Source organism: Macaca nemestrina, chromosome 19, assembly GCF_043159975.1.
Source record: "Macaca nemestrina isolate mMacNem1 chromosome 19, mMacNem.hap1, whole genome shotgun sequence".
NCBI classification, from domain to species: domain Eukaryota; kingdom Metazoa; phylum Chordata; class Mammalia; order Primates; family Cercopithecidae; genus Macaca; species Macaca nemestrina.
This window is the reverse complement of record NC_092143.1, coordinates 16,413,446-16,438,324: the sequence shown is the minus strand read 5'-3', so window position 1 is coordinate 16,438,324 and position 24,879 is coordinate 16,413,446. Positions and strand designations below refer to the sequence as shown.

Genomic DNA, 24,879 nt, shown 5'->3' with positions numbered 1-24,879 from the left:
ATACATGTGCCATGTTGGTTTGCTGCACCCATCAACTCATCATTTACAACAATTGTACTTTAAAAAAAGGAATTAATTACACATTTGCATTTTTTTTTTCTTTTGTGAAAGGCTACTGTTCCCTCCTATGCTGACCTTTTCTGAGATAAGAGGCTGTCAGTAGTGGAATACCTAGCAAACATTTTTGAAAAAAATACAATTGAATGCCTTTCAGGTAAATGTGCATCTTTTCCATGAATGAGAAATGAACTGCTTTTTGAAAGAGCCTGGGGTCATCATTTTGAGAACCCCTCCTGGGGTATTTTTCCATAATTGTATGATTTTGTTGTTTAAAAATGTTAAAATTCTCATATAAGAAAACTTTAAAAATTTGGAAATGTAGGTTTCTAACCTTCATAAAAATCTTCCAAAAAGAATAGTTTCGGTGGGCTTCAAACTGTTGACATATAAAAATTAAATTATTATTTTTTTGAGACGGAGTCTTGCTCTGTTGCCCAGGCTGGAGTGCAGTGGCGCGATCTCGGCTCACTGCAAGCTCCGCCTCCCGGGTTCACGGCATTCTCCTGCCTCAGCCTCCCCAGTAGCTGGGACTACAAGCGCCCACCACCATGCCCGGCTAATTTTTTGTATTTTTAGTAGAGACGGGGTTTCACCGTGTTAGCCAGGATGGTCTCGATCTCCTGACCTCATGATCCGCCTGCCTCGGCCTCCCAAAGTGCTGGGATTACAGGTGTGAGCCACCGCGCCCAGCCAAAAATTAAATTCTTTTTAAAAACTGGTTTCAAGAGGATAGATTTTTACTAATTAGATTCCAATCAAATATCTTTGAGTGATTAGTATATGTACTGAAAATCAAATGTCAAGGTTTAGTAAGTACAACCAATGCTGTCTTTATTCCATTTATATCAGTCCATTTCCTGAGACCTTTTCCCCCATCACTGCTGTCAATCCAAATCTAAATTTGTTTATATGTTTTATAGCATTTAGAATACATTAGTATTGAGCACATTATTACGTATACATTCATAGCGATCCATTGGGGATGCGTGTGGAAACTTGTGTTGATGGGTGTCACGCCAAAACAGCTTGGAAACTGCTGACTTTAGCAACTTTAACCTCTGATTTTGCCTTTAGTTCATTTTCAAAGTCCTCACTTTGAGAGTGCTCTTGCATACACACACCCGAAACACGGATACTGAACATACCCAGAAAAACAAACCAATCTCCTGTTGAGCAAAGCCTTCCACAACCACCCTCCAAGGACCAGTCACTGGCCCTCTCTCCGGTGCCCGCAGACATCCACACAGGCCCAAAGAATCAGGGATTGCACAGGCCAGCGCAATCGAACGGTTCTGAGTCATCTGCCGGAAGCCTTGCCCTCAATCAAGGCGGTCGTGAAGCATCTACAAAGGAGGAATAGTCGAAGCAGCAGCGGCGGCGGCAGCAGCAGGAGGTGGGGGCCTCTCCCAGGTACCGGGCGGGGCAGGCACGCAGGTGCCCAGGTTCCCGCGGCGGCCACCTCTTCCCTGGAGCGCGGGAGAGAGTGGGGAGAGAGGAAGGCCAAAGCAGGACTCAGAGCGAGGCAAAGGCGAGCAGGAAGTAGGGGAATGACGGTGGGAGGCGGCCGGGAAAGAGAGTCGCGGGGCTGTGGGGGTCGCCCTGGCACCAGCCGGGGTCCCGAGCCCCATCGAGAGACCCGGCCCAGGCCGAGGGCCGGGCCCAGAGAGCCGGAGCGCGCAGACCCTCCCTGACTCGGAAGCTGCCCCTAGAGAGGGAGCGTCTGTTTCTCCGCCTGCGATTTGCTGCCTGGTGGGAGCGGCGGGTGACGCGAGCAGTGGGTTTGGAAGCGCCGGAAGCTCGGGCGCGAGCCCCGGTAGGGCGACTGGGAGGAGCCGCGGCTGCGGAGGAGGCTCGGGGAGTGCAGACAGCCGGGCCTGGGATTTCCGGGGCGCCTGGGGTAGATCGAGGAGGCGCCGAGTCCCTGCTCCCCTGGCACCCACGCCTGCTCCTGTGCTTACAGCCTATTGGTTGCACCTTCTCCTTCCCTCCCTGTCCCCTCCCTCCGTTCCTTCCATCCCTGCCTTCATTTTTCTGTATCTCTCATATTCCCTTCTTCATTGGCTGCTTCCTGTCAAACGGGATTTGGGGGGTGGGTGCTTCTTCAGCTACGCCCCTCTCTGTCGCAGCCACCCACCGGCGTTACTTTAACCAATTCCTCACTTTCCAGACACTCTCAGTCCTCTGGCTGCTGCTCCACTCCTGAGACCTCCGCATTCCAAACGGCCTCACCCAGGGCTGCTCTCCGGGCCCCTCCGGCTTCCCTGCCTCGGGCTCTGCGTAGACCGCGCCCTCTTCCCTGGGTCCCCTCGGAGGGGCAGACTCGTCTCCCCAGTTCTGCCAGCACATCCTGATGGCTGGGTCGAAGTCTCCCTTTCGCACGCGGGCTCTCTCTCTCCGTCGCCCTCCTCTGTCTCTTCCTTTTACTACCTCCATATATTGGAAATGCCCCAGAAATAGGTGGATTTCTTCTCTTGTGCCTCCACCAGATATTCTGCGTAGTTTCATCCATTTTCATGGTACCTCTCGGAATCGGGATGCTGGTGGCCCCAGGTCTCTGGCTCTAGACCGCCTACTCATCCTCAGTCCCTAACTGTGTTTGCAAACATCCTTGGCTGTCTTTGTGACAGGTTTACCTGGTATGGTGTGTTCCACACATCTCAAATGGAACAAGTCATATTCCCCATTCCAGCCTGACTCCTCATATAAAATTCCGATGGTTCATGACCCACCCTAAGTATGAATTTATAACAGCTAGGCACCTCGGGACTTGACCCTCCTGCGCTCTATCCCTGTGTGAGCTGTCACTCTGCCTGGCAATTCCAGCCCCCACTTCTCTATTACAGACAATCCCCAGCAGTCCCCGGCCCATGGTGGTGGCCTACCCGCCAGCTCCCCAGCCTCTTTTCAGACCGAATACTGAGCCGGATCGTCTTTCTAAAGCCCCAATGCACTCATATGAGACGTTTGTTTAAAAACCATGCATGGCTTTCCAGACCATAATCTCAAGTTCAAACTCCTAAATGTGGCATAAGGGTCCATCCTATCTCACTACTACGTGGCTCACAGGAAACCATGGAAACCCACCCCAGGGACACCGCACAAACCATGCCCTTTGTCTTCCTGCCACATTCTTGGCACCTGCTAATTCTTCAGTCTATTATCTGCATCCCCCATTTCACCACCCATGGAATGCCTGCCTAGCTTTTATTATTTATTTATTTTTTATTTTTTTGATATGTGGTTTTAATAAGTTTTATTACCTATGGAATAAATACAAAAGAACATTTAAAATGTGTATTAAATTATAAAGAACAGCAGTACAACCCATCACCCAGTTTAATAACTGGAATATTGTCATCGATGGAGGCCCTGCCTGTTTCCCTACTGATGACACCCTCCTCCCTCATCGCATCTGCTTCCCTCCGCTCTGTATCCCCACCTTCCTGAGTTTCATGATAATAACGACATTGCTTTTCTTGACAGTTTCACTACGTACACATGCATCAAGAATGATTTAATTTAGCCTGGTTTTGAACTTTATGTGTATGGAATAATACTGCATTACTCTGTGGCTTGCTCCTTTAATACATTATTTGTGGGAATTGTCCACGTCAAAAACTAGAAGAACTTATAGCTGTGGTTCTTTTAGTTTTTATTGGTCTGTATTCCATTATACTAATATACCACAATCCATTTATCCATTCTGTTTTTGATGGACATTTGGGTTATTTCTTTTTTATTATTATTGTACTTTAAGTTCTAGGGTACGAGCGCACAATGTGCGGGTTTGATACATAGGTATACATGAGCCATGTTGGTTTGCTGCACCCACCAACTCGTCATTTACATTAGGTATTTCTCCTACTGCCATTCCTCCCCCACCCCCCCTCCCCCACCCCACAGGCACTGGTGTGTGATGTCCCTGCCCTGTGTCCAAGTGTTCTCATTGTTCATTTCCCACCTATGAGTGCTGTTTGCTTTTCTGTCTTTGTGATAATTTGCTGAGAATGATGGTTTCCAGCTTCATCCATGTCCCTGCAAAGGACATGAACTCATTGTTTTGTTATGGCTGCATACTTTTCCATGGTGTATATGTGCCACATTTTCTTAATCCAGTCTATCATTGATGGACATTTGGGTTGGTTCCAAGTCTTTGCTATTGTGAATAGTGCCACAATAAATATACATGTGCATGTGTCTTTATAGTAGCATGATTTATAATCCTTTGGGTATATACCCAGTAATGGGATGGCTGGATCAAATGGTATTTCTAGTTCTAGATCCTTGAGGAATCACCACACTGTCTTCCACAATGGTAGAACTAATTTACACTCCTACCAACAGTGTAAAAGCATTCCTATTTCTCCACATCTTCAGCATCTGTTGTTTCCTGACTTTTTTATGATCGCCATTCTAATTGGCATGAGATGGTATCTCATTGTGGTTTTGATTTGCATTTCTCTGATGACCAGTGATGATGAGCATTTTTTTTTTCATGTGTCTGTTAGCTGCATAAATGTCTTCTTTTGAGAAGTGTCTGTTCTTATCCTTTGCCCACTTTTTGATGGGGTTGTTTTTTTCTTGTAAATTTGTTTGAGTTCTTTGTAGATTCTGGATATTAGCCCTTTGTCAGATGGGTAGATTGCAAAAATTTTCTCCCATTCTGTAGGTTGCCTGTTCACTCTGATGGTAGTTTCTTTTGCTTTGCAGGAGCTGTTTAGTTTAATTAGATCCCATTTGTCTATTTTGGCTTTTTATTTTTTTGCCATTGCTTTTGGTGTTTTAGTCATGAAGTCCTTGCCCATGCCTATGTCCTGAATGGTATTGCCTAGGTTTTCTTCTAGGGTTTTTATGGTTTTAGGTCTAACATTTAAATCTTCAATCCATCTTGAATTAATTTTTCTATAAGATGTAAGGAAGAGATCCAGTTTCAGCTTTCTACATATGCCAATTTTCCCAGCACCATTTATTAAATAGGGAATCTTTTCCCCATTTCTTGTTTTTGTCAGGTTTGCCAAAGATCCGATGGTTGTAGATGTGTGGTGTTATTTCTGAGGCCTCTGTTCTGTTCCGTTGGTCTATGTCTCTGTTTTGGTACCAGTACCATGCTGTTTTGGTTACTGTAGCCTTGTAGTATAGTTTGAAGTCAGGTACTTGTGATGCCTCCAAATTTGTTCTTTTAGCTTAGGATTGTCTTGGCAATGTGAGCTCTTTTTTGGTTCCATATGAACTTTAGTTTTTTCCAATTCTGTGAAGAAAGTCATTGGTAGCTTGATGGGGATGGCATTGAATCTATAAATTAGCTTGGCCTGCCCAGCTTTTAAGGCCAGCTTCAGCCAGCTTCTCTGGAAGGTCTTTCCAGGATTCTATAGAGGTGGTTTTCTTTTTCTTTTTTTTCTTTTCTGAGGACTTCCTTAGCACTTTGAAAATTATCCTGTTATAGAGCACCTGACTGGTTTGAAACTATGCATTTCTATATGTGTGTCTTCTTTAGGGTGTAAGCTTCTGGTAAGGGATTATGGCGTTTATTTTTCATTGTCTCCTCCCAAAACAGGTAATGAACATTCTACCTAAATGCTCTTTGAGTAAACTCACTTTTGGATGTTGTATGGGGAGGGGGAGTGGAGGAGGGAGTTCATAGGTATTTGGGGCTCCCAGGAGAACAATATCATGTACTTGGAAATGTAAGGCTTGCTTTTGAGGCTGACTCTCACTTTTTCTGTGAGTCCCACAGACAGTATTTAATTGCCTCTGTCCTTGTTTGTTCGCCTGTAAAGGAAAAACTAGTTTAATGCCAATTTACTTGGTTGGCTGGAAATAAAAACTTCTGATTCCTGTTTTTTTATATCATAATCTAATTGTGGCATTGACATCTAAAGTATTATTTTGTATTAAAATTAATTGCTTTTTAGATATATTGGGTAAAATCCATTTTGTTTAAACTTCCAATCCTTCTAAAAACCATAATGTCCAAATGAGATTTGAGAGGAAGATGGGGGGAAGAGTCATTCTGTTACCTGGTTTTCTCCCCTGCCTGACTTCTGACCTGAGCAGAGGCCAAGGGGGTACACTTGTATGTGAGTGTGTGCATGTGTATTGTGGCTGCAGGGTAGATATTGATGGGAAATACCACATACTGACCAGCACCTGAGTGTTGAAAAGGAATGGAAGTGGGGACATGAGATGAAGGAAGAGGGAAGATGGAAGAAATCAGAAGTAGCGGTTTGCAACTAAGAGCAGTTAAAATGTAGAGATGAGATTGATGCGATAGTTCAGTTCATTCAGAACTATTGAAACTATTGATTCAGTAGTTCAGACAGGATGATGAGACACACCTACACACACACACGCCAACCTAAGTTCATGCTTGCTTCACCCTGAGTCCAAAGCTCTTATGCTAAGGTTGGATCAAATCCAAATTTATTTGTGTCTCTGTCTTACCCAGTTTACCTAATTCTCTCCATCTTTAAGTTTCTTTGGTGCCACCTTCTGGTGGGCCCAGTTCTATGAAGTTTGACTATTTCTTCCTGCCTCCCAGTCTCTGAAACGTCCTCAAGTGAAAGATGAGGTCATGAGGGACCCCGGGACTTGCCTGCACAGACTCCTCTGGCTTCCAACATCTGCAGGCCCTACTATAAGCTCCGGAGAGGCCTTATGATGTGAGGATAGTTATCCCGGCCCGCGGGATAGTCAGTGTAGGCCCTGGAGGAGGGGGTGGGAATTTGGGGAACAAGAGACACGAGAAATGGAGACAAGACAGTGCTCTGATCAAGTCTCGTTTAATGGTGGTAATGCAATGCCTTATATACATTTGGAGGGGAAGGGGTTGGGCTAAGGCGGAAATGACCTCATTGCGGAAGGCGTGGCCAGATAGGCTTCGGTTTCTCCAGTCGGACGTCATGTTGCGCCTGCGCTGTCAGGTAGTCTTTTCGCGGGCGCGGGAAAAATGAATGAAGAAGCGGGAAGAGTGCCATCTTTTAATGGCGGTATTAATACAGGGAAGAAGGTAAATCTAGGGAGAAGGTGTGGGGTGGAAATGAATATAGCTCAGGCGTTTAATCTTTAATTATTATTCGCTATGGCCAGGGCGTGCAGTGAAAGGACACAAAGATAGATGTGTACCCGCCCCCCACCCGCTACACCCTTGTTCTGCTCTCTAATCTTTGCACATACCAGAGATTTCGTAAGTTCTGTGAGTACCTGGTTTTCTGCACGTACCAGAGATTTTGTTTTGCACATACCAGAGATTTTGTAAGTTCTGAGGCAAGGTCACAAGACGTGTTTAAGTAAGATAAACTCTTGCTGCCATAAACCTGCTCTCCCGCCTCAAAGTTTGAACCAAAATATCAGAAATGGCGGGAACCAATCATAGTTAGCCAAATCGCCTTGTTCAAACACTAGCCAATCATATATCTGATTTGTATAATAACTCTATGCCCACTTTTCTTAGACTATATAACACTGCTCGGAGCTCAGTGGGGGAGCTCTCCTGCCCGTCTCGTTTCACGAGCGAGGGAGAGTTCCAGGTTCGAACCTGTAATAAAGATCCTTGCTGCTTAGCTTTGACTCTGGACTCTGGTGGTCTTCTTCGGGGAGTAAACGGTCTGGGCATAACAGCAGCTCCAGACAGATAGTGAGGAACCGGAACATTTTGTTCCATAAGAAACAACCTATTAAGTATAGAGTACTGTGGTGCAAATTATGCCATGATTGTGTTTTCTTGGTTCACATTTATTTTACTTAGTTTTTTGAACCCTAACCATAACCCTAACCCTACTTGGTTTTTTTCTGAACTGCACTAACATTTATTTTAAACTTTAAAGAATTTGCACTGCTTTAGACTGTTGTTCTATATTTAAGGTGTTGCCTTTACACTTTTAAAAAAATATAAGCTCACTTTTGTGTTTAAGTAAGAGACACCCTTCTGTTTAAAAATATCTTAGGAGTAAGCAAAATATCTTAGGAGGAAGCAAAACATCCAACAGTGAAGATACTTTGGTTAATACAGTTGTTCCCCACTTCCCTGTCTCAGCCACTCAATTCCCCTTTCCTCTTGTGCCCTAAGAGACCAGAAGACCCGTCCAAGACCCCCAATAAGGTGGATACAGTTTCAAAGCTGCTGCACCAGGCACTTTGTAGGCCACTGGGAAACTGGATGAGGCTCCATCTGTTTACAGAAATGAACACATGCACGATGATTTATATCTCTAGATAGAGTTTCCAGGACTTTTTGTTTTGCTCATTTGCTAATTTTCAAAACTGGAGCATATTTTTCTTGTTTGACTTTACATTTTTTCAGTTAAACATTATACATGTTTATGAAAAAAAGGATAATATAATAGAGAAAATGTCTTGTAAGATCATGAGAGTATAGATAATGATTTGTCCTTTTATTTTCCCAAATGTTCTCAATTGTAAGAGCAAAAAGGCTCAGGGAAATTGAGATGAGTTGGTGAACTGTAATATTTTGTGAAATAATAGCCCAAGTTTTATAAGGCTTGATAGAAATGAACAATAACGTAGGACTTGTAATAATGTGCGACAGAGTGAGACTCCGTCTCAAAAAAAATGTACTAAAATTATAATAATTAATAGTAAGCTGTAATAGCTTTTTAGCACTTTAAGCAAGGTGCCCCCCTCCGTTAGGCTTCTACCTTCCACAGAACTGGTTGATAGGGATGATATCTTTCTTGATAATTACATTTCAAAGGGATGGCTTCCAGGTCTTTGAGAAAGACTGTCCTGGGATGTAAACAAAGACCTGTCCTGGGATGTAAAACTAGCAGGAAGCGTTTAAAAAAGATTTACATCTCAAAGGGGCTGATAAAGAATTTGCAATGACAAGTTCTCTAAATAAAATGCTTTAAGAAAAAGGAAGAAAGGGCCTAGAGGCAGGAGGAAGCCTGTTTAGTTTGTTTAGTCAAGTTCCGGTTGTCTGAAGTTTATTAAAGCTGAGGGGAATGTTAAGACTCTCTTAGCCAGGAGGAATCAAAAATCAATGCACCTAATTAAAAGTGCTCACCCAATGACCAGATTGGGGCTTCATATTTTATATCCACACCTATGGGCTTTCTTTGCCACTCCATAACCCAGTTTCAGCAGCTCTTGGGGATAATGGGACATCTGTTTGGAGTCACCTTGAAAAGTAATGTATTTTTGTCTTTCCGGTAGCCCCATATTTTAGGTCAGCCTATTTCAAACAAACTCTCCACATTTGGTGAAATGAATCTAGCTATTTTCACAGGACGTGATGACAGAAATAGTTTTTATTGATAAAGAATTACATAAGTTTAAAACATTCTTTATAGATTATGTTGTAGACATTAAACTGAAAGATAATGAGCAGCAATGGGGGGATTTTGTGTGATGAATAAGAATTCAGGCTCTGGAATCAAACTGTGGGTTCCAGGTGTTTATGACTACTTGAGGGTTCTGGAATGAGTTACTAAACCTCACTCAGTCTTCTCATCTCTAAAGTGGGGCAATAATTGTACTGACCTCATGTGTTGTTGGGTGATAACGGAAAGTGCTGAAAACAGTGCCTGGCACCAAGATTTTTGTTGTTGTTTGTTTTGTTTTTGTTTTGTTTTGTTTTCTGAGATGGGGTCTCATTCTGTTGCCCAGGCTGGAGTGCAATGGCACGATCTTGGCTCTCTGCAGCCTCCACCTCCTGGGGCTCAAGCGATTCTCCAGCATCAGCCTTTCAAGTAGCTGGGATTACAGTTGCCCACCACCGTGCCTGGATAATTTTTGAATTTTCAATAGAGATGTGGTTTCGCCTTGTTGGCCAGGCTGGTCTCAAACTGCTGACCTCAAGTGATCTGCCCACCTCAGGCTTACAAAGTGCCGGGATTACAGGTGTGACCCACCACACCCATCCGCACCAAGACCTTTTGGCTGCTGCTACACCAGGGGAGCAAGTAAGCAGGTCTTGGAGAGTGTCTGTGCCCTTGTTGCTAAGAGGGGTACCAGTCATGGGCCCTGAGATTGGCTATTTTATGAATAAACCAGTGTTTTTGTTTCCTATTGGTGTGGTAACCCTTTACCACACATTTAGTGGCTGAAAACAACACACATTTATTATCTTACAGGTCTGGAAGTCCTAAGTCCAAAATGGTACAGCAGAGCAATGTTATTTTCGGGAATCTCTAGGAGAAAATCTGTTTCTTTGCTTTTTCTGGCTTCTCAAGGAGGTCACATTCCTTCATCAGTGGCCCCTACCACTCTGACCTCTGCTTCTGTCCTCACGTCTCCATCTCCGACTCTGACCCTCCTGCATCTCTCTTATAAGGACCCTCATAATTCCATTGAGTCCACTGGGATAACTCAGGATAATCTCACATCTCAAAATACTTAATTGAGTACCATTTGCAAAGTCCTTATTGCCAGGGAAGATCATGTTGTCACGTTTTGGGAATTAGGAGTGGAAGTCTTTTGGGGGGTGGTTATTCCACCTACCACCTCAGTGTCTGCTGACTCGGGGACGAATGACTGTGTGGCCACAGGAGGGCTTGGCTGATGTGCTTTTCTGTGCTGTGCCTTTGATGCAGACGTTCCCTGATGGATGACCTCTGTGAAGCAAATGGCACTTTTGCCATCAGCTTATTTAAAATATTAGGGGAAGAGGACAACTCAAGAAATGTATTCTTCTCTCCCATGAGCATCTCCTCTGCCCTGGCCATGGTCTTCATGGGGGCAAAGGGAAGCACCGCAGCCCAGATGTCCCAGGTATGTGTGCGTGTCGCAAAGGAAGGAGAACGGCATGTTTCCCTGTGCTTCCGTCAAATTGTCTTTCTGTACTTTTGCTACAGCTGATGAAAGCCTGTGGAGCTGGAGGTGGAAAGGGGAGTGGCACGGCAGTGGAGAAGAGCAGAAAGGGGTAGAAAGGTGAAATATGTTAGACAGATCACCTCCTCCGATATTTTTGAGAGAAATCAAGGCATAGAGTTATTTTCTCTAGATCAGACCATCAGTACAGTCTGGCAAATTCACACCTTTGATAAGTAAGATAAACTATCATTCTGTCCCGCATGAAGGCAAAATATTCCAACCTTGTTACATTTTAAACTTTTGCTAACATTATATTTTAAATAGACATGCAGCTGTCTAGATGAACTTTTTGTTAAGTGGGTTATTTTTAGTGCACGATTATGCATCCTGGGAAAGGAACATAATACAAGCGTAGACTTATATCTTCTGGAGTGATTTAGAGGAATATATAATCTGTTTGATTCAAACTGGTGATGTATATATAACCTTATCTACAAACGAGGTGGGAGATAATACTTTAGGAATAGTTCTCTGACTATTGGTGAAAATGTCCGAGATAATTGCCAAATGGATGTCACTTTACCACCAATATCAGAGGTGTATAGACAATCTCCTAAAATGCACCTAGGGACCCCAGTTGACATCCTTCTGTGGTTGTTTCTTTCAACTGATTGGAGGAGTGAGGCTTTGGACTGCAGGTGATTGAGAGATATAGGAACAACCTTAATTCTCACTCTGACTTGACATTTAATTTATAATATGGTCTGGAGAACTTCTGTAAATTGCAGATGAAACATTTTTAGTTTTATTGCTGCTTTTGTTTGTATTACCTGAGTCGTAATTCATCCCAGTTACTTTTTTCTGCTCTGCCTTCCCCCTGAATTATTGCACAGTGCCTTGCTGGGATGAATACATTTGCTAGACTAGTGGTTCTCACCTGGGGGGTGGGAGGTAGGGGTCGGTGGGTGAATTTTTCCTTCCTGGGGACCCTTGCCAAGACCTGAAGGTTTAGATCCCATAACTGAGAGGTGCTACTGACATCTAGTGGATAGAAGCCAGAAGTGCTGCAAAAATCCTACAACGCTTATGTGAGACCAGGAAGTGTCCTGGCCCCAAGTGTCAGTGCTACATTGCCCATGTTGAGAAACCCTGTGCTAGAGAATTAGGCCAAACCTTTTTAGAGTAGGATCCTGTGTGATTTTTTTTGTTGTTTGGAGGAAGCTCTTTGGGAGAGTATAATGGCAGTGTTAAAAGTCAGTGTTGGTTTCTGTTCCCAGGCACTTTGTTTGTACAAGGACGGAGATATTCACCAAGGTTTCCAGTCACTTCTCAGTGAAGTTAACAGAACTGGCACTCAGTACTTGCTTAGAACTGCCAACAGGCTCTTTGGAGAAAAGACGTGTGATTTCCTTCCAGTAAGTAGTATTCATATATTGATGAAAAAGAAATTGAAAATAAGTTAGACTACAGAAGAGTAGAGAATCAAGTATAACTGTACTGACTTAAAATGTGCTTGGAATTATACTTCTGAAATTACAATTTTAGATTTTATGATGGCTTCTGAATTATGTCCTTTGTAAATTGTTTCTGATACACCCATCCCTGTTATCAATCCCAATATGTCAGTTCTCCTGCACGCAGCCCTGCTTCTCCACCTTAATTCCCTATGCCTGAGTGACTACATCATTTGATGTGCTGTACAGAGCTCCTCCCCAGTCCCATGTGTGGTTATTGGGCTGCCTCCTGCTGAGACAGCCTCTCAAATTCTCTTAAATTTGCCCCCCTCTTCTGAATTGCATCTACAACTGACACAATTGTCTTTCTAAAATGAAAATCTGTTCATAAAACTGAGGTTTTAAATTTAAGTAGTTCCTGTTTACTTAGGCATGTAATTCCAAGGTTCCCGAGTCCAGCCTGGCATAATACAATCAGTGAGGTTCAAAAATTATGCCACATAATATGCAGGGTGATGTTGTCTGGAAATTATTGAACCAATCACAGCAAACTGGGCCATCCTATTGGCTGGAGGTTCTGAGAGGGCTCCTCTAAGGTTCAAGACATCCCTGTCCTGGTAGCTGCTGGGTGCTGTTCCTGGAATATGCCTGCTCTAGGTTTATCTACCTCAGAAAGTGACTCTGGATCCAGGAATTTCCTGGTGAATCCATTTCATTTTTGAAGTTTAGCCTGATCTTCTACTGTTATAATAATGGGAACACAGGGAACCAACCTCTACTTTTCTTGGTGGCTTGTCTCTTCCTTCCCTCTATATCCTCTTTATTTGGCTGAAATTAAAGTATTTGAGAACATGGAATGGACAGAGGCTGGGAGCCAGTTTCCAGGCCTGTTATATCTGAAGCCAGGTTTTTGTGAGGTGAGTTATCTGGGTTTTAATGTATTGGGTACGGGCCTTTTCTGATTGGACCCCAACTTACATTTCAAGGCTCTTTCCCTGCCACTGTTTCCCTTAATCCCCTTCCTGATACACACAAACACACATACATGTGTACACACACACACATACAAACATACATGCAATCCACACACATGCAGGTGCACAAGCACACACATATGCACCCATGCACACAGATGTTCACATGCACGCACATGTATGGACCCAGTTGCACATACACACTATGATCCAGGCCTATCACCCTCCATTCCCATGGGGGCTTCCTTGCTCTGTATTCTTCCAACCAACCGTATGACCCAGATCTAAAATGCTATTTCCTTCTTTGCAGTTCAACCCGATTTCTTAACAATCTAGTTCCCTTATAAAGCCTCTCATTTACCCAAAACCACAATACTGTAGTCTGTGCTGGTGATGCAAAATGAGTAACAGTGTGTTAGACTGCCTAGTGAGGGAAGCAATATTAAAGTCAGTGCAGTGTTTGACAGGGATGCTTCTGGGCTGTTATGTGGATAGTGGCAGCTCATGATGTCCTGTAAGTGTCTGGGTGTCTCAGCTGCCTCTTCTCAGGCTGTGGACCTCCTCAAACCAAGCACTTTGCCCAGTACCAGGGAAGAATAGGTTTTCGTTAATTGCATGCATGCACCATGAAGTGCAGTGTGACCTGTCCAAGCACTTACGGTAGAAACGCAGTAAGAGAAAACAAAATGCTTTTGCCTTTGTGGGAGCCTTTACCAAATGAGACCAAACTCAGTGTTTTGTGTTTGCAGGACTTTAAAGAATCCTGTCAGAAGTTCTATCAGGCAGAGCTGGAGGAGCTGTCCTTTGCTGAAGACACGGAAGAGTGCAGGAAACATATAAATGACTGGGTGGCAGAAAAGACTGAAGGTGAGACAGTTTCATTTCTGTGGATTTGGAATTACTACGCAGCGAGGCTGAGATTGGCTGGGATGGGACCTCCATGGTGTTGCCACTGTGATCTGCTTACCACAGGCCTGTTTGTGTGTATTGCTGAGTTTGCAGGCCAACAATGCAATTCTGTCGTTTCTTATCAGATCATGAAGTACTAATTTCTAAAACTAATGTTGAATCTCAGACCTCCTCCCCTGTGGACCATGCTGGAAAATCCCTGGAAAATAGTTCCTCCTTGGAATCCTGTTAATCTTCTCTCTGAGAGGCCCTTCCATGCTCGGAGACGGAGTGGCGTTCAATTAAGTTGCAGCTTATAGAGGGCTCTCATGTTATCTCCTCCCTGTGGTCATGGGGACAACTTAGTAGTTTGATCTGCAGCCTTCTCCTTCCTTTTTAACTTGGCCATGGCTACATTTGCTCTCAGAGTGCGGCCTTTTCTGAATATGCTCCCTATTCTGGACGTGCGGCAACATGGAGCCTGCAGTGTTCCCTGCCCAGACCACACTCCATCCCACCAGAAATATTTCTGCCAGTTCTTTACTTCAGTAGGAAAAAGGGGAGGCATCCTTGAAAGCATCCTAAATACCTAACAAGTAATTTAGGTACTTGTAAAGAGTGGAGGAATTAAGTCACGTGTTTCAGGGGCCAACCTAGCCCTCATTATCACATCCATTCCATCTCTATGTCACAACCACTGTGTGTCTAACAGAAGTAATGCCCGTGGTTCTACTGAAAGCCAATAAAATAATTACCATGGGAAGAGAAGAGCCTTTCGTGTTTTCATATGTCATCTGCCCAGTGGTCTCTCCAGTTGTTCCAGCAGTACTGTCACCTGAGGAATCTAGAAGCTTCTCCACACCTTCCCCCCACTGCTCTATACCTGTCACTTCTCTTCCAGGGCTGCTTATACCCTTCCTTCCCTTAGGCTGACCCCCAGAATATTAGAGCTGGAGGGGACCTTGGAGATGACCTTGTTACCCTCTCATTGGACAGCTCAACTTGAGCCCCTCTATTCCATCCCCCTAATTCCTTTGCCCCATTCACCCCTTTCAGAGACGCTGCCTTCTCCCATTGACTGGTCTATGTTCTCTCATCCTTTGGAAGCCTTTCCTTGTCTGATGAGGTTAGAATATATGTATAGAGCAATGATCCTCAACTAGGGGTGGCTTTGCCTTCCAGGTGCCATTAGATAATGGCTGAAGATAGTCTTGGTTGTCAAAATTGGAAGAAATGCTGCTGGCTAAACGTCCTACAATGCCCAAGACAGCCCCCATAACAAAGAATTATTTGGCTTAAGATGACAATAGTGGTGAGGCTTGGATATGATAGTGCCAAGGTTGACTACCCCATAGTCAGAATCAAGACTCTGAGGTGATGTTCTCAACTCAGCCACTTGTCACCTGTGTGCACTCGGCAAAAAAGTCTGGCAAATGCTCTGATCCTGAATTTCTACATCCGTAAATTGAGGGCAAAATGATAGTTGCCCTTCCTACTTCAAGGCTTTTTTCTTAAGCACGAACGATACACTGTGTATGCCACACTGCTAAACACCATCGCCCAATTCATCGGGTGGCCAGAAAGACAGAACTCCAGGCTCTCTCTCAAGCCTCTGCCTTAGGCGTCAAAGGGATTTTTGTAAAATAATGCTTGTTTCCCCACAAATTGCAATAAGCTCTCATATTCTTTATAGGTAAGATTTCAGAGGTACTGGATGCTGGGACAGTCGGTCCCCTGACAAAGCTGGTCCTTGTGAATGCCATCTATTTCAAGGGAAAGTGGAATGAGCAATTTGACAGAAAGTACACAAGGGGGATGCTCTTTAAAACCAATGAGGTAGGGAAAGGGTTTTCAGATATACTGCTACTTTCTTAAAGTAATATTTTAGGAAATATTCTTTTAGAAAAATGAATAATTTATTTGACATGATCTTGATTTTAATCTATTTCTGAATTATATTATTTTATTTTCTTTGAGACAGGGTCTCTTTCCGTCACCCAGGCTGGAGTGCAGTGGTGCAATCTCAGCTCACTGCAGCCTCCACCTCCCAGGCGCAAATGATCACTCAACCTTAACTTCCCAAGTAGCTGGGATTACAGGTGCACACCACCAGGCCTGGCTAATTTTTGTATTTTTTGTAGAGACAAGGTTTTGTCATATTGCCCAGATTGGTCTCGAACTCCTGGCCTCAAGTGATACACCCGCCTTATCCTCCCAAAGTTCTGGGATTACAGGCATAACCCACTGTGCCTGGCTTTTTTTCTGAATGAATTTAATGCCTCCTGTATGTCTTTAATGGAGGAAGGAGGAGAGAAACAAAATTAATTTTGGTATTGATGGTTTTGTTTTTCCATCTTTGATCAAATCTACCTTCCATCTCTGGTCATATGATTTGGATTGGAGAAGAATTTCTTCTAAGCCTTGGAATTATGTTTACATGATGCTATTACTGTCTATAGCTAGTTAGATACCTTTTTGCAATATCAGTGGCAACTATGCCTGTTTATTGCCTTAAAAATCAAAGTTATACAATCCTGAACACAAGAAAAAGATGTTAGCAGATGTAAAGCCCTAACTTTACATTCCCTTTTGAATATGAAAATGACTGGTATCAATAGTTGTTAGCTTGGGATTTGACATCCATCAACCTGATAATTTCATATTGCACAAAGATGTGAAAGTTAAAAATATATTTGATGCAGGCTTTAAAAACAGCAGACCTTACACATCTCTTCAAGGTCCCCTTCCCAAGAAAACCAAGGCCATAAAACCAATTCTACACCTGGGCAACTTTTCAGAGTTTGTACTGTACCTCTTTTCTAACCAGATCCTTCAGCCCAAGGGCCTGAATATTTACCTTAATTTCAATAAATAATTTTTAGTTGGAAGCTTCCATAAGAAAGCTTCTCTATGAATGTTCTCAAAAAAGCAAACACAACTTCTTCCAAGAATAATGTAGATTTTCATGCCCTTCTCCATTTACCAAACTGTTTTTTTTTACCCCTCATCTGGTAATAGTTGATTTGCTGGAACAATAGTTTGTTCTCTTCATACTAAGATGTACTAATGAAGATTTTATATCCATCAGCATAAACGTGCAGAAACAGAAATTACACACACCTAGAGTTTCTGTGAATTAGATGTATCCTATTTTTAGTAAATTATGCCCATTTTTCAGTGATCTAATTTTAATTTCATGTTTCTATTAGGAAAAAAAGACAGTGCAGATGATGTTTAAGGAAGCTAAATTTAAAATGGGGTATGTGGACGAGGTGCACACCCAGGTCCTGGAGCTGCCATATGTGGAAGAGGAGCTGAGCATGATCATTCTGCTTCCCGATGATGACACGGACCTCGCTGTGGTAAGCTCCAGGCAGTGAGTCTTTGAGTGTCTGTGGAGTCCAGCCGAGCTCATTTCTTTACGTCCATCTACCAGTTGGCATTTGAGGAGTTTCCAATTGGGGTTATTACATGTAGTGCTGGGTGAACATCATTGCTTGTCTTTTGGTGAATATGTTCATGCTTTTCTATTGAGTGTATACATATATGAGTGGACACGTTTTGATGAACCTAAGAAGAGAGAGTTCTAAATATATTGTTAATTGGAATATTCTTTTTTTATTATTATTATACTTTAAGTTCTAGGGTACATGTGCACAATGTGCAGGTTTGTTACATATGTATACATGTGCCATGGTGGTGTGCTGCACCCATCAACTCGTCATTTACATCAGGTATAACTCCCAATGCAATCCCTCCCCCCTCCCCCCTCCCCATAATAAGCCCGGGTGTGTGATATTCCCCTTCCCATGTCGAAGTGATCTCACTGTTCAATTCCCACCTATGAGTGAGAACATGCGGTGTTTGGTTTTCTGTTCTTGCGAAAGTTTGCTGAGAGTGACGGTTTCCAGCTGCACCCATGTCCCTACAAAGGACACAAACTCATCCTTTTTTATGGCTGCATAGTATTCCATGGTGTACATGTGCCACATTTTCTTAGTCCAGTCTGTCACTGATGGACATTTGGGTTGATTCCAAGTCTTTGCTATTGTGAATACTGCTGTAATAAACATACGTGTGCGTGTGTCTTTACAGCAGCATGATTTATAATCCTTTGGGTATATACCTAGTAATGCGATGGCTGGGTCAATGGTATTTCTATTTCTAGATCCTTGAGGAATCGCCATACTGTTTTCCACAATGGTTGAACTAGTTTACAATCCCACCAACAGTGTAAACGTGTTCCTATTTCTCCACATCCTCTCCAGCACCTGTTGTTTCCTGACTTTTTAATGATTGCCATTCTAACTGGTGTGAGATGGTATCTCATTGTGGTTTTGATTTGCATTTCTCTGATGGCCAGTGATGACGAGCATTTTTTCATGTGACTGTTGGCTGTATGCATGTCTTCTTTTGAGAAATGTCATTCATATCCTTTCTCCACTTTCTGATGGGGTTGTTTTTTTCTTGTAAATTTGTTTGAGTTCTTTGTAGGTTCCGGATATTAGCCCTTTGTCAGATGAGTAGATTGCAAAATTTTTCTCCCATTCTGTAGGTTGCCTGTTCCCTCTGATGGTAGTTTCTTTTGCTGTGCAGAAGCTCTTTAGTTTAATTAGATCCCATTTGTCAATTTTGGCTTTGTTGCCGTTGCTTTTGGTGTTTTAGACATGAAGTCCTTGCCCATGCCTATGTCCTGAATGGTATTACCTAGGTTTTCTTCTAGGGTTTTTATGGTATTAGGTCTAACATTTAAGTCTCTAATCCATCTTGAATTAATTTCATATAAAGAGTAAGGAAAGGATCCAGTTTCAGCTTTCTGCTTTTGGCTAGCCAATTTTCACAGCACTATTTATTAAATAGGGAATCCTTTCCCCATTTCTTGTTTTTCTCAGCTTTGTCAAAGATCAGATGGCTGTAGATGTGTGGTATTATTTCTGAGGGCTCTGTTCTGTTCCATTGGTTTATATCTCTGTTTTGGTACCAGTACCATGCTGTTTTGGTTACTGTAGCCTTGTAGTATAGTTTGAAGTCAGGTAGCGTGATGCCTCCAGCTTTGTTCTTTTGACTTAGGATTGTCTTGGAGATGCGGGCTCTTTTTTGGCTCCATATGAACTTTAAAGCAGTTTTTTTCCAATTCTGTGAAGAAAGTCATTGGTAGCTTGATGGGGATGGCATTGAATCTATAAATTACCTTGGGCAGTATCGCCATTTTCCCAATATTCATTCTTCCTATCCATGAGCATGGTATGTTCTTCCATTTGTTTGTGTCCTTTTTTATTTCACTGAGCAGTGGTTTGTAGTTCTCCTTGAAGAGGTCCTTTACATCCCTTGTAAGTTAGATCCCTAGGTATTTTATTCCCTTTGAAGCAATTGTGAATGGAAGTTCATTCATGATTTGGCTCTCTGTTTGTCTGTTACTGATGTATAAGAATGCTTGTGATTTTTGCACATTAATTTTGTCTCCTGATACTTTGCTGAAGTTGCTTATCAGCTTAAGGAGATTTTGGGCTGAGATGATGGGGTTTTCTAAATATACAATCATGTCATCTGAAAACAGGGACAATTTGACTTCTTCTTTCCCTAACTGAATACCCTTAATTTCTTTCTCTTGCCTGATTGCCCTAGCCAGAACTTCCAACACTGTGTTGAATAGGAGTGGTGAGAAAGGGCATCCCTGTCTTGTGCCAGTTTTCAAAGGGAATTTTTCCAGTTTTTGCCCATTCAGTATGATATTGGCTGTGGGTTTGTCATAAATAGCTCCTATTATTTCGAGGTACATTCCATCAATACCAAATTTATTGAGAGTTTTTAGCATGAAGGGCTGTTGAATTTTGTCAAAGGCCTTTTCTGCATCTATTGAGATAATCATGTGGTTTTTGTCTTTGGTTCTGTTTATGTCATGGATTACATTTATTGATTTGCGTATGTTGAACCAGCCTTGCATCCCAGGGATGAAGCCCACTTGATCATGTTGGATAAGCTTTTTGATGTGCTGCTGGATTCGGTTTGCCAGTATTTTATTGAGGATTTTTGCATCGATGTTCATCAGGGATATTGGTCTAAAATTCTCTTTTTTTGTTGTGTCTCTGCCAGGTTTTGGTATCAGGATGATGTTGGCCTCATAAAATGAGTTAGGGAGGATTCTCTCCTTTTCTATTGATTGGAATTGTTTTAGAAGAAATGGTACCAGCTCCTCCTTGTACCTCAGGTAGAATTCGGCTGTGAATCCATCTGGTCAATTGGAATATTATTCTTTATTCTGCATGGAAGATCTACTTGAAAGCCCAATAATTATTGCACAAAAGTCCTGGAAGAGGGTAAAGATCAATCTGGGCAGTGATTCTCAAACATTAATGCACATATATGATTCTAGTGATCTTGTTAAAGTGCAGATTTTGATGCAATGGAGTGTGGCCTGAGGTCTTGCATTTGGAACAAGATTCCAAGTGATACAGATGCTTGGGACCACACTATGAATAGCAAAAGTCTAAAGTACAAGTGGGAAATTTACCTTATACAAGAGGAGAGAAAAGTCTTACTATGACAGAAAAGCAGCAGAGTCCAGGAAGGGAAAAGGTAAACTTGCAAGGTAAGAGGTGCAAGACTAATAGTGCACTGGTAAACCAGCTCTGGGAGGTGGGAGTAGCCTTCATTTACAAAATTTGCTGATTCTCGTGACATGGTAAATACTCCCACCATGGCTGACTTCAGGCTATGAAGGGTTTAACAATCGATAGGAGCCAGCTCTGGCACACAAGTTGAGGGTGGGCTGCTTGATTTCCCTGGCTTCCCTTTGGAATCAGAAAGTTATTGCCCTAAGTCAGGGATGACATCTGTTGTGGCCACTTATGAAAAAATTAGGAGAGTCTAGAAATAGAGTCAAAATCAAAACAATGCTCATTGGAGAAGAGCACCCACCTGGGCTGCAGTTGGTAAAGGGAAGGGGAGATGCGAGTGGAAGGCCCTTCTCCCTTTTTTCTTTCTACCTTACTGATAAATAGAAAGAGTGATGGATCTTGAAGAATTTGAAGCTAACTCCAGGACAGGCAGAGGACAAACAAGGATACCAGATGAAGTCTTGTTGAATTCGGTATTTCTTGTCTCGTGCTCCCTTCTCATGCCTCCCTTCATCTTCAGATGAAACCTAATTCCCTCTCCTTTGCTCTGTAAGAGTTGCCGTCTGATTTAACCCTGAATAGTCGCCTGATTAGACTCAGAAGCAGAGTTCTGAGCCATGCTGTTTATCTTTTGTCAAACAATCTCTCCCACTCACAGTAATATGTACTGCGTGAAGATTAATGTAATGAATTGGTTAGAATTTTCTAAACTGCTAAAAAATGTTTTTAACATTTGAAAGGAGTTAGGTACAAATTGTTTTTATTAAAAATTTCTGCCTGTCTCAGGTATTTACTAGCTCTTTTACACTTGTCTCCATAAAACTTGGAAAAGATGAAGATTTGGGAGAAAATCTTGGTGTTTATAAAAGAAAATATCTGCAGATTTTCTTGGACCAGAACTTACCATCTAGTTGCATGTCATTAGTGGAGGGCTAACAAATAGGTGTGCGGGTATCAGGCTATTGTCATCTAAATATTAAGGTTTGGCTCTTTCTTATCCTAGGTGGAAAAAGCACTTACATATGAGAAATTCAAAGCCTGGACAAATTCAGAAAAGTTGACAAAAAGTAAGGTTCAAGTTTTCCTTCCCAGATTAAAGCTGGAGGAGAGTTATGACTTGGAGCCTTTCCTTCGAAGGTTAGGAATGATTGATGCTTTTGATGAAGCCAAGGCAGACTTTTCTGGAATGTCAACTAAGAAGAATGTGCCTGTGTCCAAGGTTGCCCACAAGTGCTTTGTGGAGGTCAATGAGGAAGGCACAGAGGCTGCCGCAGCCACTGCTGTGGTCAGGAATTCCCGGTGTAGCAGAATGGAGTCAAGATTCTGTGCAGACCACCCTTTCCTTTTCTTCATCAGGCACCACAAAACCAACGGCATCTTTTTCTGCGGCAGGTTCTCTTCTCCGTAAAGAGGAGCAATTGCTGTACATGCCCTCCTTTCCTTCTGCCTACCTTGCCTTAATTAACATTCCGTGTGACCCAGCTGGTGCAGTGGCTTGAATGCCAAAATAAAGTGTGTGCACTGAATAGTGTGTGAATGTCTTTGCTGAAGGTTCCAGAGCCACTGAGAATAACTGAGGCCACAGATGCCTGAAATTTGGGCCTGGGAAGGCTATGCTGGTTTTGGAGTGTTTGGGGTACCTCCCATTGCCTCTGCCTTCACTTAAGTCTGTGCCCATTGTTTCAGGGGATCTTAAGGAGCATCTCAGGGCTTCAGGAGCCAGCCCTCTATGTGCTCTTCTATCCGCCCAGCTCTGCCCACCACCACTGCCATGCTGAACGGGGACCAGTGCCCAGGCAACACTGCACACAAAGCGAAGGGCAAACCCTACAGAGTAAATCTGCAGCCACCCTGTGTCTCATATGCAGCTGAAATACTGGTCTGCTTCTGCCACTGTCGCATAGACAGCTCTGCATGCCCCTGTCTCACACAGTCTGTAATGAAAACAGCTCCTTCTTTTCTTTCCATAAACCTCAGATACAAGTTCAGGGACTCAGCAATACACTTCAGGACTGAGGTAGGAGGCAAATATCTGAAACTTGCTATGCCGTCCTTTCTATTCCTTTTCCCTCTGAAATACACAAAATACCAAAGGAACTTACACAGCACACCACTGAGTCCTCTGACTCATCATATATGCTCAAACATGGCTCAAGCACACCCCTTAAGAAAGAACCTCCATACATTACTTTTTTTCTGACTAAAAATAAAATTGTATTGTGGCAGCAATTTGGAAACTACAGCAAAGTCTCCAAAAAAATTTAAGTCCCCCACAATTCTAACACACAGCAATCACTGCTGTTAATAGTGATATACATCCTTTCTATTATATGTATGCAAATAGAAACTTATAAGCATTTTATTACAAGTTAATCATATCCTTCAGTAGCTTATTTCTTCCATTACTTATGAAAAACCTCCCTTAAGATCTTTCCAGATCATCAGTTTCATGTGCATAGTATTCCACTGTGTGGCTGGATTTCTATAATTGAATCTAATTTTAGACAGTTTGAGTAATTAAAATTTTTTCTATTAATAAATAATAGATTATTAATAATAAATATATATGATACTGTTTTGGATATACTAAATATTTGCTCACATCCTTAATATATTTTTTAAAATTCCTAAGAATAGTATTGTCGAGATAAAAGTTGAGCACATTTTGAGACTTCTTCCAAATTGGTCCCTAGAAAGTTCCACTGGTTTATACACTCACTCATGTCACCATTTATACTACCACTAACTGCCGCCTGCTTTATTATTTCTTTAATGAGTTGGACTAAACAGTGGTTACTCCTGACTCTGTTTTTGACTGACGGTTAACAGTTACATGAACCATTCATATTACAGCTCTTACTTAAATTTGACCAAGCTAGGATATATTCTGTGAGGCCACATTCATTTCAGGGATCATGTTTTCCAAAGCAGGTTTGGCTAAAAATTAATCCACAGGACTGAAAGGTATACATCTGTGAGTTTTGTTCTCACTTCCACCTCTAATTTGAAGAAAACTTTATACTTTTATTGCAGTACAATCGACACAGAATACATTTCACATATACAATAAGTTCTGACACATTTTCCATGAAACAAACCATCACTATATTCAAGATAATGAACCTATCTATCATACTCCCAAATTCCTTCTTGCATCTTTGTAATTTCTCACTCTTCCTTCTCCCTCTTCCCATCCCGTCCCAACCACTGATCTGCTCGGACAACTACTGGTCTTCTTTCTGTCACTATAGAATAATTTGCATTTTCAAAGAAATTTACATGCATGGAACCATGCATCATCTATGCTTTGTAGTATGACTCCTATCAGTACAATTATTTTGAGATTCATTTATGTTACTGTATATATCAATAGTTTGTTCCTTTTATTGGTAAGTAACATTTCTTTGTATAGATATACCATGATTTGTTGATTAACAAATTTACCTGTTGATGAACATTTAGGTTGCTACTGAGATTTTCACTATTGAAAATATAGTTTTAATGAACATTTATGTATATACATCTTTGTGTGGATATGTGTCTTCATTTCTTTTGCATATAGATACATAGAAGTAGAATGGCTGGGTCATATGGAAGGTATAAGTTTAACTTTTTAAGGATCTGCCAAATTGCCTTCCAAAGTGGTTGTATCATTTAACATTCCCAGTAGAGCCTAGCAGAGTTCTGGTTGTTCTGCCTCCTCACCAACACTTGGTACTACCAGTGTTGTTACTTTCAGTGTGTACCGGTTTTAGGTTGCATTTCCCTAATGCCTGATTATGTTCAGCATTTTAAAAAACGTGCTTATATGCCATCCATTTATGTTATTTGATGAAATGTCTTTTTAAGTGTCTCATCAATGTTTTATTGCTTCCTGCTTTATTTTTTATTTATTTATTTTTTGAGACAGAGTCTCTCTCCGTTGCCTCAGCCCCCCGAGTAGCTGTGACTACAGGCGTGTGCCACCACACCCAGCTAATTTTTGTATTTTTAGTAAAGACAGGGGTTCCCCATGTTGGCCAGGCTGGTTTTGAACTTCAGACCTCAGGTGATCTGCCCACCTTGGCCTTCCAAAGTGCTGGGATTACAGGCATGAGCCACTGCACCCAGCCTTTT

At 42.3% G+C, this 24,879-nt stretch overlaps 1 protein-coding gene across 6 annotated transcripts; it reads left to right on the top strand.

Moving 5' to 3' along the window:
- The first annotated feature begins 758 nt into the window (after positions 1 to 758).
- Positions 759 to 24,711, top strand: LOC105476982 (serpin family B member 8). 6 transcript variants are annotated; one of them, XM_011733271.2, is made up of 7 exons: positions 759 to 1,588; positions 10,611 to 10,788; positions 12,108 to 12,245; positions 14,008 to 14,125; positions 15,840 to 15,982; positions 17,356 to 17,508; positions 21,767 to 24,690. In XM_011733271.2, exons 2-7 carry the CDS (start codon positions 10,621 to 10,623, stop codon positions 22,169 to 22,171), a joined length of 1,125 nt encoding a protein of 374 aa, XP_011731573.2. In that variant the 5' UTR covers positions 759 to 1,588; positions 10,611 to 10,620; the 3' UTR covers positions 22,172 to 24,690. The 6 variants fall into 6 exon arrangements, with proteins under 6 accessions (XP_011731573.2, XP_011731574.2, XP_011731577.2 ...); XM_011733272.3 differs by having other exon boundaries at positions 759 to 1,453; positions 21,767 to 24,689; XM_071085219.1 differs by lacking the exon at positions 759 to 1,588 and adding an exon at positions 6,388 to 7,066.
- Positions 24,712 to 24,879: the final 168 nt, after the last annotated feature.

What these genes read in the sequence shown, in the direction of transcription:
- LOC105476982 (XM_071085219.1), top strand. Translation starts at nt 7,011, where the DNA reads ATGAAGAAGCGGGAAGAGTGCCATCTTTTAATGGCGGTATTAATACAG. An exon ending in GTATTAATACAGGGAAGAAG is followed by an intron (nt 7,067 to 10,610) that starts GTAAATCTAGGG and finishes CCTTTGATGCAG; the next exon opens with ACGTTCCCTGATGGATGACC. An exon ending in ATGACACGGACCTCGCTGTG is followed by an intron (nt 17,509 to 21,766) that starts GTAAGCTCCAGG and finishes TTCTTATCCTAG; the next exon opens with GTGGAAAAAGCACTTACATA.